Source organism: Schistocerca gregaria, chromosome 2 (genome assembly GCF_023897955.1).
Source record: "Schistocerca gregaria isolate iqSchGreg1 chromosome 2, iqSchGreg1.2, whole genome shotgun sequence".
NCBI classification, from domain to species: domain Eukaryota; kingdom Metazoa; phylum Arthropoda; class Insecta; order Orthoptera; family Acrididae; genus Schistocerca; species Schistocerca gregaria.
The window spans coordinates 135,527,378-135,541,234 of NC_064921.1; the positions used below are offsets into that span (position 1 = coordinate 135,527,378).

A 13,857-nucleotide genomic window follows, 5' to 3' on the forward strand; every position below is an offset into this window, starting at 1 on the left:
ACCTCCCATAATGCACAATTTGCATAATGAGCAAAACGAGTCATAAAAAAATGACATGCTTAGTAAGAGATGTTTCACATAATGAGTGACAACGATTCAGTGTGATGTCACCAGCCGATCATGTGCATCATGGAAAACGTTCAACAATATGAACATCTTTCACTGTCAGCAGCGCATATGAACAATGTCTTTAGTACATACTGCAGTCTGGGTTTAGTACTCTTTCTGCTATCATCTAAGTGCAACTTCTGATCACACATTTTTCTTAACTTGTGTTCACACAGTGCTTTTTAGTGTGCAAATTATAATAACCTTCATAGGCATATCTCCGAAGATAAAGCCACAAGAAGAGGACCACAAGTGGAAGAAAATGTTCTTAGAAGTGAAATGTAAAATCATTGAAAAATCAAACATGGTGTGAGTACTGCTGATTTAGCATGCACATACGATCAGTCCACATCAACTAGTTGCACTATCCTCAAGAACAAGGACAAGATTAAAGAAATAGATGCTTCAAAGAGAGTGGCAAGAGTATCTAAACAACAGTTTCATGTTCTGGATGATCTTGAAAAGCTGCTCCTTATATGGATAAATGAAAGGCAATTGCAAGGTGGCACTATTAATGAGAACATCATTAGTGGGTAAGTGATAATGATTTTTCATGACCTCATTAAGAAATACCAGAATAATCAGCAGCGAAGAAGTGTTTAAGGGAAGCCATGAGTGGTTCAAGAAGTTTAAGAGAAGAACCAGCATCCAGAGTGTTGTGAGGCACATTGAAGTAGGCACCTCCAACACAAAGTCAGCAGAGAACTTTAACAGCAACTTCAAGATGCCCATAGATTCTGAGGGTTATCTGCCACAACATATTTTTAATTGTGAGGAGATAGGTATATTCTGAGAAAAGATGCTGAAGCATACCTTTATATCAACAGAGAAGAATGCATTGCCCAGTCACAAGCCAATGAAATACCATCTCACACTGCTATTCTGTGGCAATGCAAGCAGCAAATTGAAAATTAAACTGCTTGTTTACCATTCAGGAACTCTATAAGCCTTCAAGAAGTGTAAAGCCCAGAAGAGCAGGTTAAATGTGATGTGGAGGTCCAACAACAAGGCTTGGGTGACACATGTTCTTTTTGCGATTGGATCAACAAAGTGTTTGGTCATTCAATTAAAAAATATTTGCTTGGGATGAATCTGCCACTCCATGTCTTCCTTGTTATGAACAACGTTCCTACCTATTCTCCAGGCCTACAACACCACCTCCATGAAGAACTTAAATTCATCAAGATCCAATTTCTGCCTCCCCAACACCACTCCATTGCTTCATCCTATGAACCAGTAGATTATTTCCAATTTTAAGAAGCACTCTTCAAGCATTGCTTTGAGTTGACTGAAGTTACCAATCTCACTCTCAGGGTTTTGGAAATATCACTTCAACATCGAAACATGTGTCAAGATGATCAAAAAGGCATGGGAAGGGGTTACCAAGAGAACTCTCACTTCTGCTTGGAAGAATCTTTGGTCAGAGTGTGTTGCCGAATGTTACTAAGGCATTTGAGTCAGTACCTGTAGAGCCTGTAATGAACAAGATTGTGTTTTTGCCAATGACATGGGACTAGAAGTGTAAAACAATGATACTGCTGAACTTGAGGAAGATCTACTGAAGAAATGACCCCTGAAGAACTTATGGAGTTGCAGTATGTTTCACAGCAGGAAGTTGTGGAGAGAAGTTCTTCAGAGGAGGAGAACGTGGGTAATAACAAAGCAGCAACCTTCTGGTAAAGTAAGAGAAAAGCTGAAAGTATGGGAAACAGTTGCATCATACATGAAAACCACCATCCCAATAAAGCAGTGACGATGCGCACTGCAATTTTACTATACAATAATAATGTATTCCATTTTCACCAAGTGGTGAAATGTCAGCAAAAACAAATGACTGTAGATAGCTTCCTAGTGAAAAAGAATTAGTTCTGTACCATGAATAATGAAGTACGTAATACTGTATGTATAATTTTCTTTGAGTAAGTGGCATGAATAAGATAAAAGTTTTAATATTTTTTCTGCATGGAACCCATTACTGATTTTACATTAGTTTATATGGGATGAATAGTTTTGCTTAACGAGCGTTTCACACTATGAATAAAATTCTGGAATGAATTATGCTTGCTATGCAAGGTCCCACTGTATTACAATTCGCTGAGATTTTATTATTATATACTGATATTAACAAGATATTACTCTGACTGCATTTTCCTACACACATTGGAAAGATAATTACCAAATTTAGTGAATGGGAAATATGGAAGTAACAGCTCCAAAAATAGCAAGTTCTCAGTTTATATCATACCATTCATCTGATACAATATGCTAACCGCTTGGAATGCTAGCATCACTTAAGCTGTCAAAGGGTTGCACTTTTTTGCCATACAGTTTTGCAACTGTTTGTTGTAGACTGTGGTTTCCACCACACATTTTGCCTGTAGATTCTACACTGCCACCTTTCTGTTTAACAAGCTGATCATTATTCATCTCATGTTGCACAGAGTATTATATTACATTACTGTAACTGAAGAAATTGTAGCAATCAGGAGCATTTAGCAAAGCAATTAAGGGAATGCATTATAAATACCTTGATATGCGCCGAACAGTGTACAGGTGACCATCTTGAGGTCGTTGGCAACCTAACAGCGTGGTCTCATCCTGGACACTTGGTTGACAGCAGTCGCAGCATGCGCAGCAACATCGCCACATACCAGAGTCTGCTCTGTTGACAGTATGAAACCTATGAATTCAGACATTATGGAAAAAAAAGTTATCAGAAATCTCTTTAAGGTTACAGCAAACTTAACTTGGAGTTAAGAAGAAAGAGAAAGTTAATCCTGGCACAAGTTAAAAGTAGAATGTTCGATTACCTTACAGGCTTCTTTTGGATCTTAACTTTATCAATTTGTGCAAAACATTCCTTGTTACACCAGGTTTGACATAAGTGATGGTCTAATATTGCCTTTTACTTTCTATGCAAGAATAAAACATTCTGATTGCAAATCCCTGAACATATTTTTATTTGATACTACAACAATGATGAAAATAAACATTTAAATTTGATTTAAAGGAATTTATAAATAAAAGTGGAGAAAAATAGAAATTATTTATGTTTATATAGATGATAATTAGCATTGTGTTCTGGACTGAGACTCGAACTTCGAAACCTTTGCCTTTCATGCATAAGTGTTATACCAAATGAGTTACCCAAGCACACCCCACAGTTTTACTTCTGCTAACACCTTGTCTCCTACCTTCATATCTGCCCACACGCCGCTGCATTCTGGATAATTAACACTTATGGTGCATAAGAAGATGAAAAGTTTTTAAAAGATATCTGTAAGTGGGCATATCACAGAACTAGATGTATGCATTAGCTGAGAATTATTGTACTACATGAAAACAAACTGCTAGCCCAATAAAATTTGAAATTAGACAACTGAAAGGTGTTTGATTTTACATCAGATATTCATTGGGCACATCTGATATTGATAGATGAGGCTTTAATAGCTGAAATTAGAATGACTTGTAGAAAACTGATGGCTCATAGAAAAGTAGGCAGAAATGCATCAAAAATCATTTTCGCGGAAAAGGTGCAAACAGGAAATACAACAAGGACAAGCTAAGATGATAAAACATGAAGAACCTAACAATATTTGCAAGAAGTACAGTTCTCAAGGGATTGCCTTGCAAACAGAAAACCTGGAAATCACCAAATAAACTCCACACAGAATTCCAAATACAGCATTTAATGACATCCACGAAAAATCAGAAGAAAAGTAGTAATATGAAGGCTAAGAAGGGACACATATTGAAACAGACTGCTATATAATATTTATCAAGATGAAGTTCATCCTGTGAAATCAGTTACGCATTGTGAAAAAAAGGAAAGCTAGATTTGATTAAGAGATCATCATAACAAGCACAGAACTCTATTTAAAACCCCAAGACATAGAAGTCCAAATATGGGAAGTTATGAAGGTCTGCAAGATCAAGATTGTTGAGGAAACAGCTTCAAAAAGGAGACTTAAGAAACACTGACAATGGAACCAAGACTGTGAGGACGGCCTAATAAAACGAAAGCAGCCTCAGCAAGACTCACATCTGGACAAGAAGGAAAATTGGTTTTTAAAATTTAAGCGAGTTTGACAACAAATAGCAATAGTGGTAAGAAAAGTTAACCATATATATGATAAAGACCTGCACCATTGAATCAAAAATTATTTTCAGATAAATAAGACCTCAAGCCTTCTACAGACCTCTAAAGGTATAATACCCAAAAACCTTCACTTAAAAAAAAAAAAAAGAAAAGAAAAACTCGAGTTAACCAACAAATAAAACTGCAAATTATTAGCTAAATATTTAGAGAAACTATGAAACAGTGACAAACTAAATGAGAGACTTCCTACCTCAACTCCTGCAGTGAAATTTCTGGAATCGAAGCCACCAGCTGATATGGAATCATTCAATACACAAGAAACAACAAAGCAGATGGTGAACATGGAATTATTCCACAATTGTGGCAACTGGCTGATACAAATCTATTATGGGCATGAAAAGGAATAATGCAGAATACATACTTAAATGAATTCCAGAGGATTGAAAGTGTGTTTCAATTTCACGCCAACAACTACAAAGAAATAATACTGTTACCAGTCACATACACAGTTCTTTCCAAAGCACTTCTTAATAGGTTAGAGAAGCACGTATATGATAGGATCAGGGAGTTCCAAGATGGATTTTGAAAGGAAGATGAGATACAGAGCAGATCCTGCGTCTTAAGCTCATAATCTAAAACAGAGTAGGTAGCAAAATGCATACTCTATGTCATCATGTTTGTGAACTTCAAAAAAGCATACAGTTCCACTAATAGAACATATATGTTTCAAACACTGTAAAAGTTTGGTGTGGATGACAAAACAAGAAGTTACATAACAGTAACAGTAACAACCACATAATCTTAAGTTACATTTTTAGAGGAGACATCTAAAGCTTTTGAGGGGCCAAAAGGTGTTAGATAATGAGATTTTCTATCCCTATTTTAATTCTGTCCCTGGAAATTTGATCCAGGAATGCAAAGAATATGTCATGAAGTGTGGAGTAAATGACCAGAAACAAATGGGCAATAACAAGAAGAATCTTAGAATTCAGTATATGGCTTTTGCCGATGATCTTTCAGTACTGTCTGGAGACATAACCATCACAACAAGAAACGTCAATATTTTGATAAGAACTGCAGAAATAACAGGTCTTCAAATATCATATGCAAAAACAAAATAAATGGCCAATATAAATTTATGAACATGTATTATGGAAAAATTAAAAGAGTTAATAAGTTTAAGCCTGGAATGCTACACTTATTGACAGGCGTACACCAAATAAAAACGGGCTTTTAAAATGTTTAAAATTTTTTATTTCAAATAATATGACAAACACTTAAATCACACTTAAGAAAAAAGAAGGAAAATGCCCAGAGAGAAAAAATTACACTACTGAAGACATGAAGCACACAGTTTTCATTGGTGATCCAAACAAAAAAACTTTTTACTAATAGCACATTTAACTCTGGATTTCCTGTCTCCTCTGCCCTGTTGTGGATTCTGGAACCCCTTAGGCTTCTTTCTTTGGCAGGTCCATAATATGGCCGATGGTTTGACAGATTTATCTTCTTAAATTTGGATTTTCAAATGTCTGACATGTTTGGTGACATATCTACAGCCAATCTCTTTAGGCAAGATATTCTGTTCTGAAATATTTCCTTATCAGCTGCAGAGCACCCCCTCAACAGTATCATAGACTAGAATCCAGCAACGTTTAATAGGCAGAGAGACCAACAACAAGTTTTCCTAGCACAAGAATATGAATAACTTAACTGATCTAGCATGTCAACACCACCTTTGGAATATTTATAAAACTGAATAATTTCCAGGAGTTCTACTGTGTTTGGTTCTTCCCCTTGTTCATGCACAGCTGGCAGCACAAGAACACACTATTTCTTTTGTTTCAGTGAGCAGTATGGTAGCTAGGTAAGGTGGCCAATGAAACCTCTCTCCTTATGATGAGGAATCTCTCTCTCTTTTTTACTTTACCAACTACGATAATATTCTTGTCTCAAAGGCTCTGAGCTGTTTCTATGGATGTAACCCAACTGTCAAAAGTTATGTTTCGGTTGGTTCCATGAAAAGAAGAAATGAGATTTTCACAATACTATCGAACCACACGTATATTAGGCTACATAGTGTATTTCCCTTACCTGCATACACTTCTACATTAAGCACATAAAATGTTTTTGCATTGCAGCGTATCACTATCTTAATCCCTTACTTGGTTGGCTTGGAAAGAATACATATTTTAAATAGAGACCAGACTCTAAACGCAACTAATTTTTCGTCTACTATAGTGTGTTCAGAAGGTTCATGTAATTCTTTCATTTTGTTTATGGAGCATGCAAATATTTCCCAATATGTCAATAGCCAATGATACCATTCTCATCATGGAATGAGTATACAAAATTTGATTACACTACTGCCTAGCCTTAGTTGGGATCAGTGCTACATGATCACTTTTCTTCACTACTCTTTCGGATGGTACGGGTCTATGCCTCTTAGTCTTCTCTGCACTCAAGTGTCTTTATCATCAAATCTGAGACAATGAACTACAAATGTGAAGCATGTTTCAGGCAAGGCTGCCTGAAATATTCCTATTCCACTGCTTGGGTCAAAGAGGTCTTTTGTAGACACCTCCCATTTTCATTGCACCAGCATAGCAGTTGATTCCTATAAGAGACTGTATTTCAATATAATCAGTATGAAGACCTATTCTCTTTAGGTGCTCCATCACTGTAATTTTTATCATCCTTGCTTTTCTTGTATTTAGCTCTCTGAGCTTCAATTTCTTTGTTAGTGCACTCTCTAACCAAATCTAAATTTTGTTTTGTAAAGCATAGCTGCCAAGCACCCAGTGCACTTTTTACATGTCTTACTTTGATTGGTTCAGAAGAGCTAGGGATCTTACTGTACACAGTTTTGAAACTTGCTGGCAGATTAGGTATTGGCAGAAATAAATCTGTGTGGACAATTTGTAAATCGTGCTTGGATAGCTCAGTTGGTAGGACACTTTTCTGCTGAAGGCGAAGGTCCCATCATGGCCCATCACAGTATCATGGCCCCCTGGTATCATGGCCCAGCACAGATTTAAGCCGCCAGGAAGTTTCAGAACTGTGCACAATAAGATCCCTAGTTCTTCTGAAGCAAAGTGACAACATTATAACACTTATTAGAATTATAAAACCAGAATGTTTACCCGCAGCTGAATTCCTGGATTTAACTAAGGCAGGAGAAACAGAAAACACAGGAAAGAAAGGGAGGAAAATCCTAAGAAAAATATTGGGGCCAATAAGACGCAACAGTGAATACATGAACAGACATAAAGAAAAACTGTACAAGAACACTTGCCAATCAATAAATGTAATGATCAGAAATTTTATGATGTTTTATGGCCATCTGGTTCTGATAAATGAAAGCTGGTAAATGTTAAAGCGGTCAAAAATACAGAAACCCTGGAAATACGAATCATAGTGGGTGAGATGACCTATCATCTAATTGTCATTGTTCTTCTTTGCATCAAGAAACAGTAACGAATTGTTCAACAGTATGTCAGTAATCTCGAAGGTATGTGACGCGGTTATGTTTAACATTGCTAGTTTCTCGCTGGTCCATTTCCACAATTGTTCTTACCCGTACCATCCGAAAGAGTAGCGAACAAAAGTGATCATGTAGCACCGATCCCAACTAAGGTTGGGCAGTAGCGTAATCCAATTTTGTATATTCATTCCATGATGAGAATGGTATCATTGGCTACAGTACAGTAACGAGGTGATCTTGAGCCCCTGACAGAACTGAGAACTGCCGAAAGCTGCCCCCCCCCCCCCCCCCTCCCCAAAAAAAAGGCCCCCTTCTCCTCCACAACGTTTGGACTCGCGCACACGATCATAAAGTTTAAGCAATTTTTCCTACGTTCATACATGCGCATAAGAACTACATGTTCATAAGGATGCGACTGGCAGGCACAGCGGAAAGACTGACCAGTGAGGTTTGGTACAAGTACTACATAGGTTAAGCGCTTAGCACAGTGATTAACAAAGAAACTTCGGTTTCGATGATTCAGCGTGTGTCAGAGTTTCACTCACATCTGGATAACAAATATACTTATCGTTGTCACAAATCGCAAAATTGCGGTGAAATAGTCATCATCCGGTCACCGACTTTCCAGATCCTAAAACACTGTAGGAATTAGCAGTTAGAGCTCTATTTTTGAATCTTTGTAGGCGGCAGCTGTTGGAACCGAGCGCAGTTGTCACGCAAACCACACATCGGTGGGCTTCTGTTCGTTGGTAGCCATTTCTTCGTGATGATAGTTGGACTACAATTAACACTGTAGAAATGTCACTTTCACAATAGCGCGAATTCACAGCCGCCGGCCGAGGGGAAGTGTCCTCCTATTTCCTGTCAGTTTTTGCACCCCCGTTGGTTCAACAGGGGCCTATCTCGCGATGCCCTAGGTACTTCGGCTGTATGGCTTGTCTCCAAAAACTGCAATCTAATGTAACCTACTCCAGATGTATACTAATTGCAGCAGGATTTATTGAATGTCTCATGCCTGGAGGCTTAAGGAATTTGTACAGTCTTGTAGTACCGCAACCATGCTTGATGCTGACATCTTGAGGTCTACGTAGATGCTCCAACAATGGACCTCTGTATTTTAGAGCTACAGTTCTACATCAAATGTACCAAATACATCATTGTTCAAGTGCTTTCTACGGTCGGTTTAGATATGGTCAGTTGTGCTATAACTTCGAAAAATATAACTATTGATGCTGTTCACTTTCTACACTTGCTACAAAGTGCTTATGTTTTGCTCCCTTGCTTAGCCACTGAGCCAGATGCAGATATAAATATGACAACGCTTATTCGGTTTAGCATTTTCGTTGTATTTTTTTTCGTCGTAGTATCACTGTCAACAGTCGACTCGTACAACAATGCCCTACTCAAGTAACATTGCTGACTCATTCTGATATATGTTTGACACTGATGCACTGTGCATGGAACGTGTCCCACAGTTGTGATTGATAAATCTTACATAGGCCTATTAATGGCATAATCTTGTCTTTTTTGTTACGCACATTTACGATAGAATCGCGAACTATTGCTAACTCGTTCTGGACTGAAGACAATGGCGCATAGTGTGGTGATGAGAAGCCCTGTTCTTGATGAGCAAATTTTGACGATGAAAATTTCACCACAAATATTTGAACTCCAGTAGCTCCTCTTTTAACAGTAATACGAGAAAAAACATACCCGACAATGAAAAGAAAATATAGGTCACACGCGTCTACAAGAAAGGTATAAAACTATTGACAAATATCACCGATATCCATTTATGTGGACTCTTAGAATACATTAACGAAAATACGATCGTATGCGTTATCAAATAATATTTGTCACGGGACTGAGGATTGCTTAGTAGAAAGAACGCAGCATGTCATCTTGGGCAGAGAATCATTGACATATGTAGGAGTAGCTTCAGGTGTGCCCCAAGGAAGTGTTTTGGGACTCTTTGCTGTTCATGTCGTGCATTAATGACCTGCCAGACAACACTTTGATTATACATAATAGAGTTGTCTATGATGAAGTGCTTTCTGGCAAATGCTGCACGAATATTCAGTCAGATACTTGGTAAGATTTAAAAGTGGAGCAAACACTGGGAACTTGCTTCACAAGACTCGAAAACATAGTACTTTTTGAACACAATATCAGTGAGCCATAATTGGTACCAGTCAGCTCATACAAATTTGTAGGATTATGAAATGGAGTGATCATCTAGGCTCAGTCGCTGGTAAAGGTGATGGCAGACTTCGGTGCTTTGGTAGAACCCTGGGAAAATCAGTCGACAAAAAATGAATACTACCAAAACACTCATGCGACCCAACGTAGAAATTTGCCCAGATGTGTGGGACCTATCCCAAACAGATATGAGAAGATACGTTTGAACGTACCAATATACAAAGATTGGCAACAAAAATGGTCACAGGTTTGTTTGACCTCCAGAACAGCGTTACGAAGATGCCAAACACCCTGATTTGCCGGACGCCTGAGGACAGACGTCAGCCATCCCGCAAAAGCCAACTTATAAAGCGTTTAGAACCAGTATTAGGTGAGGAATCTACTAAAAGCTCGTAAGTATTGCTCCCGCAGCTGTCGCAAAGACTCGATTAGACCAAATACAGAGGACACAGAGGCATTCGATTTAAGTAGTCATTCTTTCCTCCTCCATATGCGGATGGAGATATAAACTGAAATATCCTCTGCACGCCCTCCAAAGCGATTTACCGCGTAGAGACGTATTACGTAGAACTGGATATCTCCGGGAATAGCACAGCGCCCCAAGAAAGCCTTAGCAACTTTGGCTGCCAATATGTACCACAGTGTCGCGCATAAAAACAGGATTTTTCCAAAGCACATGCCTTGGGTTCTATTGGTCATAGAAAGGTAGGGTCAAGTGTTGTGGATATCCCTTGCGCTAGCTAGGAACCATTATATTCCCAGCAGAAGGATCGTCTTACGGTACAGGGTCAATTTTGGAATCTAACACACTTCCTCCAGCTTAGGCAAATGGAGCAAATACGTTGGTCCTTTTCGCATCAGATGTAGTCTGCTATGCGCCTTAAGGAACTTACTAAAGCACCATTTAGTTCACTCGCGGTTTTCACCATTTTTTCGCCGTCAGCCGCGGATATATAAATAACAAACAGCAGCAAATTGCTCAAAGTTAAACAGTATATTCTCTAGGCCTTTACCCAGAAGTGCCATCCTTCCGTTTCAAAATTCTTTTTCGGTTATCGAGAAACACCACAAAAACACGGTTTCTCAGTACCAAACCAGATCCGCGTATTCCAACACCACAATGCACAGCAAACGGCACGATCTCGAACGGTCCTGAAAATTATCTCGGGAACTTTACCAGTTTTCGAGGTACAGATTTTCAAAGTTACCCTACTTGTACATGTAAAATACGCACGTAAAATCCGATGTGAGACAAAATCTAAATAATAAAAAAACACAGCAAACTGCTCAAATTTTAACGTAATATTCTCTAGGCATTTATCTGTAAGTGCCATCTTCCGTTTTTAAAACTCTTTATCCGTTATCGAGGATCACTCCAAAAACATGGTTTCTGAGTGCCAAAACCGAGCCGTGGAATCCAAGACGGCTATGTACAGCAAATGGTTAAAATTTTTACGATATATTCCTAAGGTTCCGATCTGGAGCAGCGTTAATTTTTTTTTATCCGTTTCCGACATGCAGAAGTTCAAAGTTACCTTACTTGTACACGTAAACTAAGTACAGCGTGAGGCGAAAACGCAGCTTATAAGCAACGCAGCACGGGGAAATATGCTGTAGAGTGTCTCCTTTATCATCACAAGGGTTCTGGGAACCCCATGTTGTAGTACTGAAGTGCATGCAACATTTTTTGTACACGTAAAATTAGTTTTGCGTTATTTCAATTTCACATAAGTAAGCTATCAAAATTTTACTGCCCAATCAAGTTATTTTCATGTGAGAGAAATGCCCTGCTGTAACAGGGAAAAAAGAGAAATAGCGGAAAAATTCTCCCATCGGAACATAAAAAAGGCGGATATGGTCCTGTTTAAAAGCCTGAGAAATAAGGTATCAGCTGCCTCATGCTACCTTCCTCAACACCTTCGAAAATTCTCCCAAAAATTTTGGTATACGAACATATTCGCGCTTGCTTATGCTGAGAGAGAACGAGACAGTGGGAAAGAGACGGAAAAGTAATAAATACTGGAAGATAGTAGACAGCGGTTGTGGTATGCAAAGAGTCGAGGAGACATTGGCAGTTTTAGAGAAAGGGGGGTCACTGTGGCAATGGAACATAACTGACAGTGAAAGGAAAAGAGTGAAGGAGACAGTGCCAATGGGACAGGAATAAAGAGAATGAGAAAGTGGAAGTGGGAGAGCTAATGGTAATGAGAGACAGTCTATGGCAATGACAACGAGACTAGACGGGGACGAAGGATTTCAACGATGGATAAGTAGGTGTGAGCGAGTTACCATTAGGGCAGATTGTGAGAATTCATGCTGAAAAGAGCGCGAATATGTTCGCGTGCCAAAAATTGCCTTTTTCTGTGCTCCGGTCTAGCTTCTTGATTTAGCTTAATGAGTTTAGAAAGTGGGACGCACGGGGTAGCCGCGTGGTCTAGGGCACCTTGCAACGGTTCGCGCGGCTCCCCCCGTCTGTGGTTCGAGTCCTCTCTCGGACATGTGTGTGTGTGTGTGTGTGTGTGTGTGTGTGTGTGTGTGTGTGTGTGTGTGTGTGTGTGTGTGTGTTGTCCTTAGCGTAAGTTAGGTTAGAATTAAACAATTAGAAAGTGGCTTTATAAGAATGAGCATATGGTAAGTTGATGAAGACTGAAGATTGTTATACGTGAAACGTTGGTGTGTTGTGTACTGAACACGTGTATGAGTTTGTGAGCTAAGTGAAAGCCCTTGAGTACCTTCAAATGACTTTCGATGATTTCAGGGCTAAATGGTTCGCCCTAAGGTTGCCTAACATAGTCTGTTCCGCGTGTGTACTTTGATAAAGTATGGGTCTACTGCGTAACTCTTATTCTGCAACGACAGCAGGTTTCTCGCGTGTCTATGCCAACACAGACAACATTTGTGATTCAGACGTCATTGGGTGCAAAATTATTGTGCTACTGGTAATCTCCCAGCCTTCACGGAACAGAAACAACACTTAGAGAGTAGTGCCAGATTCACTGCGAGCTCTGTTAGTTTGCTGGCAAGGAATAATTTCATATTTTGATTAAAACGTAAATAAATCTTGAAATGATTCGATTCTAAGTTCCGGCTGAGAACGGTGATTTGATGAACGAGTTGTTGCAGGTTGGAAGTTACCATGAAGGCCTCTTTTAAACGGAATTGTTTTGATCGCCCCAGCTTTGTACCAATTGTGATAGTTTCTGCGGAGGTGGAACTCAGATACATTTAAATTTTTAACTTGGATTTTATGTAATTTTTAGGTTACTGCTGAGCGCTATGTTGCCATTGTAGCTGCAGAAATTGTTCCCGTGTTGTCATCCTAAAAATTACATTAATTTCCAATTTTCTATGCACACATGTAGGTCTTATTTCGGAATATGCTCTTACGCTCCGCCAGTGTGTTTCAGTTACCACAAAGTGTCTCAGCGTTCAGGGTAATAAGCTCCGAGAACATCCTTGGTGCATTATGTTTGTCAACGAAAGCGAAAGGTGTGTGGGTGGAATGTTTATGTTGAACTGAACTGAAAAACTGGCGGATCCTTGAAGATAGATGCCAACTATTCGGCCAGAGCCTGCTTACATAGTTTTAAGAACCAGTATCAGGTGAGGAATCTAGCAATGTATTAAAACCCTGTCCATATCGCTTAGACTAATTACAACGTTCAGAGGCAAAACAGTCCCTTGTTCCAAAGCTTCATACGTCAATGCTCCTTGAATTAAAATGGCAACGCGTGCCCTCTATGTCGTATCATTATTACGGGTTCATCTGTCTACATTACAGATGAAATCAATAACTGAAATATATCAAAGCGCTCCATATTCTTAGTGTCGCGTACTTAATCCCTCAGATGACTGTGTGATGAGACGGAAATGAATGTTGTTTCTTAATATTTATCTGTATTAGTAGCATCGTATCTAAGACGTTTTAAAAGTCTTATTATAATTATATATTCCAAACAGTTATTAC

At 38.9% G+C, this 13,857-nt stretch overlaps 1 protein-coding gene across 3 annotated transcripts in view; it reads right to left on the reverse strand.

The window, feature by feature from the left end:
* Positions 1 to 13,857, reverse strand: part of LOC126336516 (synaptotagmin-15-like) — a 229,670-nt gene that overhangs the window by 73,886 nt on the left and 141,927 nt on the right. For 2 of the 3 annotated variants that reach the window (XM_050000297.1, XM_050000299.1), the window contains exon 2: positions 2,636 to 2,770. In XM_050000297.1, coding sequence (XP_049856254.1) covers positions 2,636 to 2,757 — 122 coding nt within the window. In that variant the 5' untranslated portion in view covers positions 2,758 to 2,770. Of the gene's footprint in view, positions 1 to 2,635; positions 2,789 to 13,857 lie in introns of all 3 variants that reach the window. The other variant, XM_050000298.1, reaches the window with a different exon arrangement.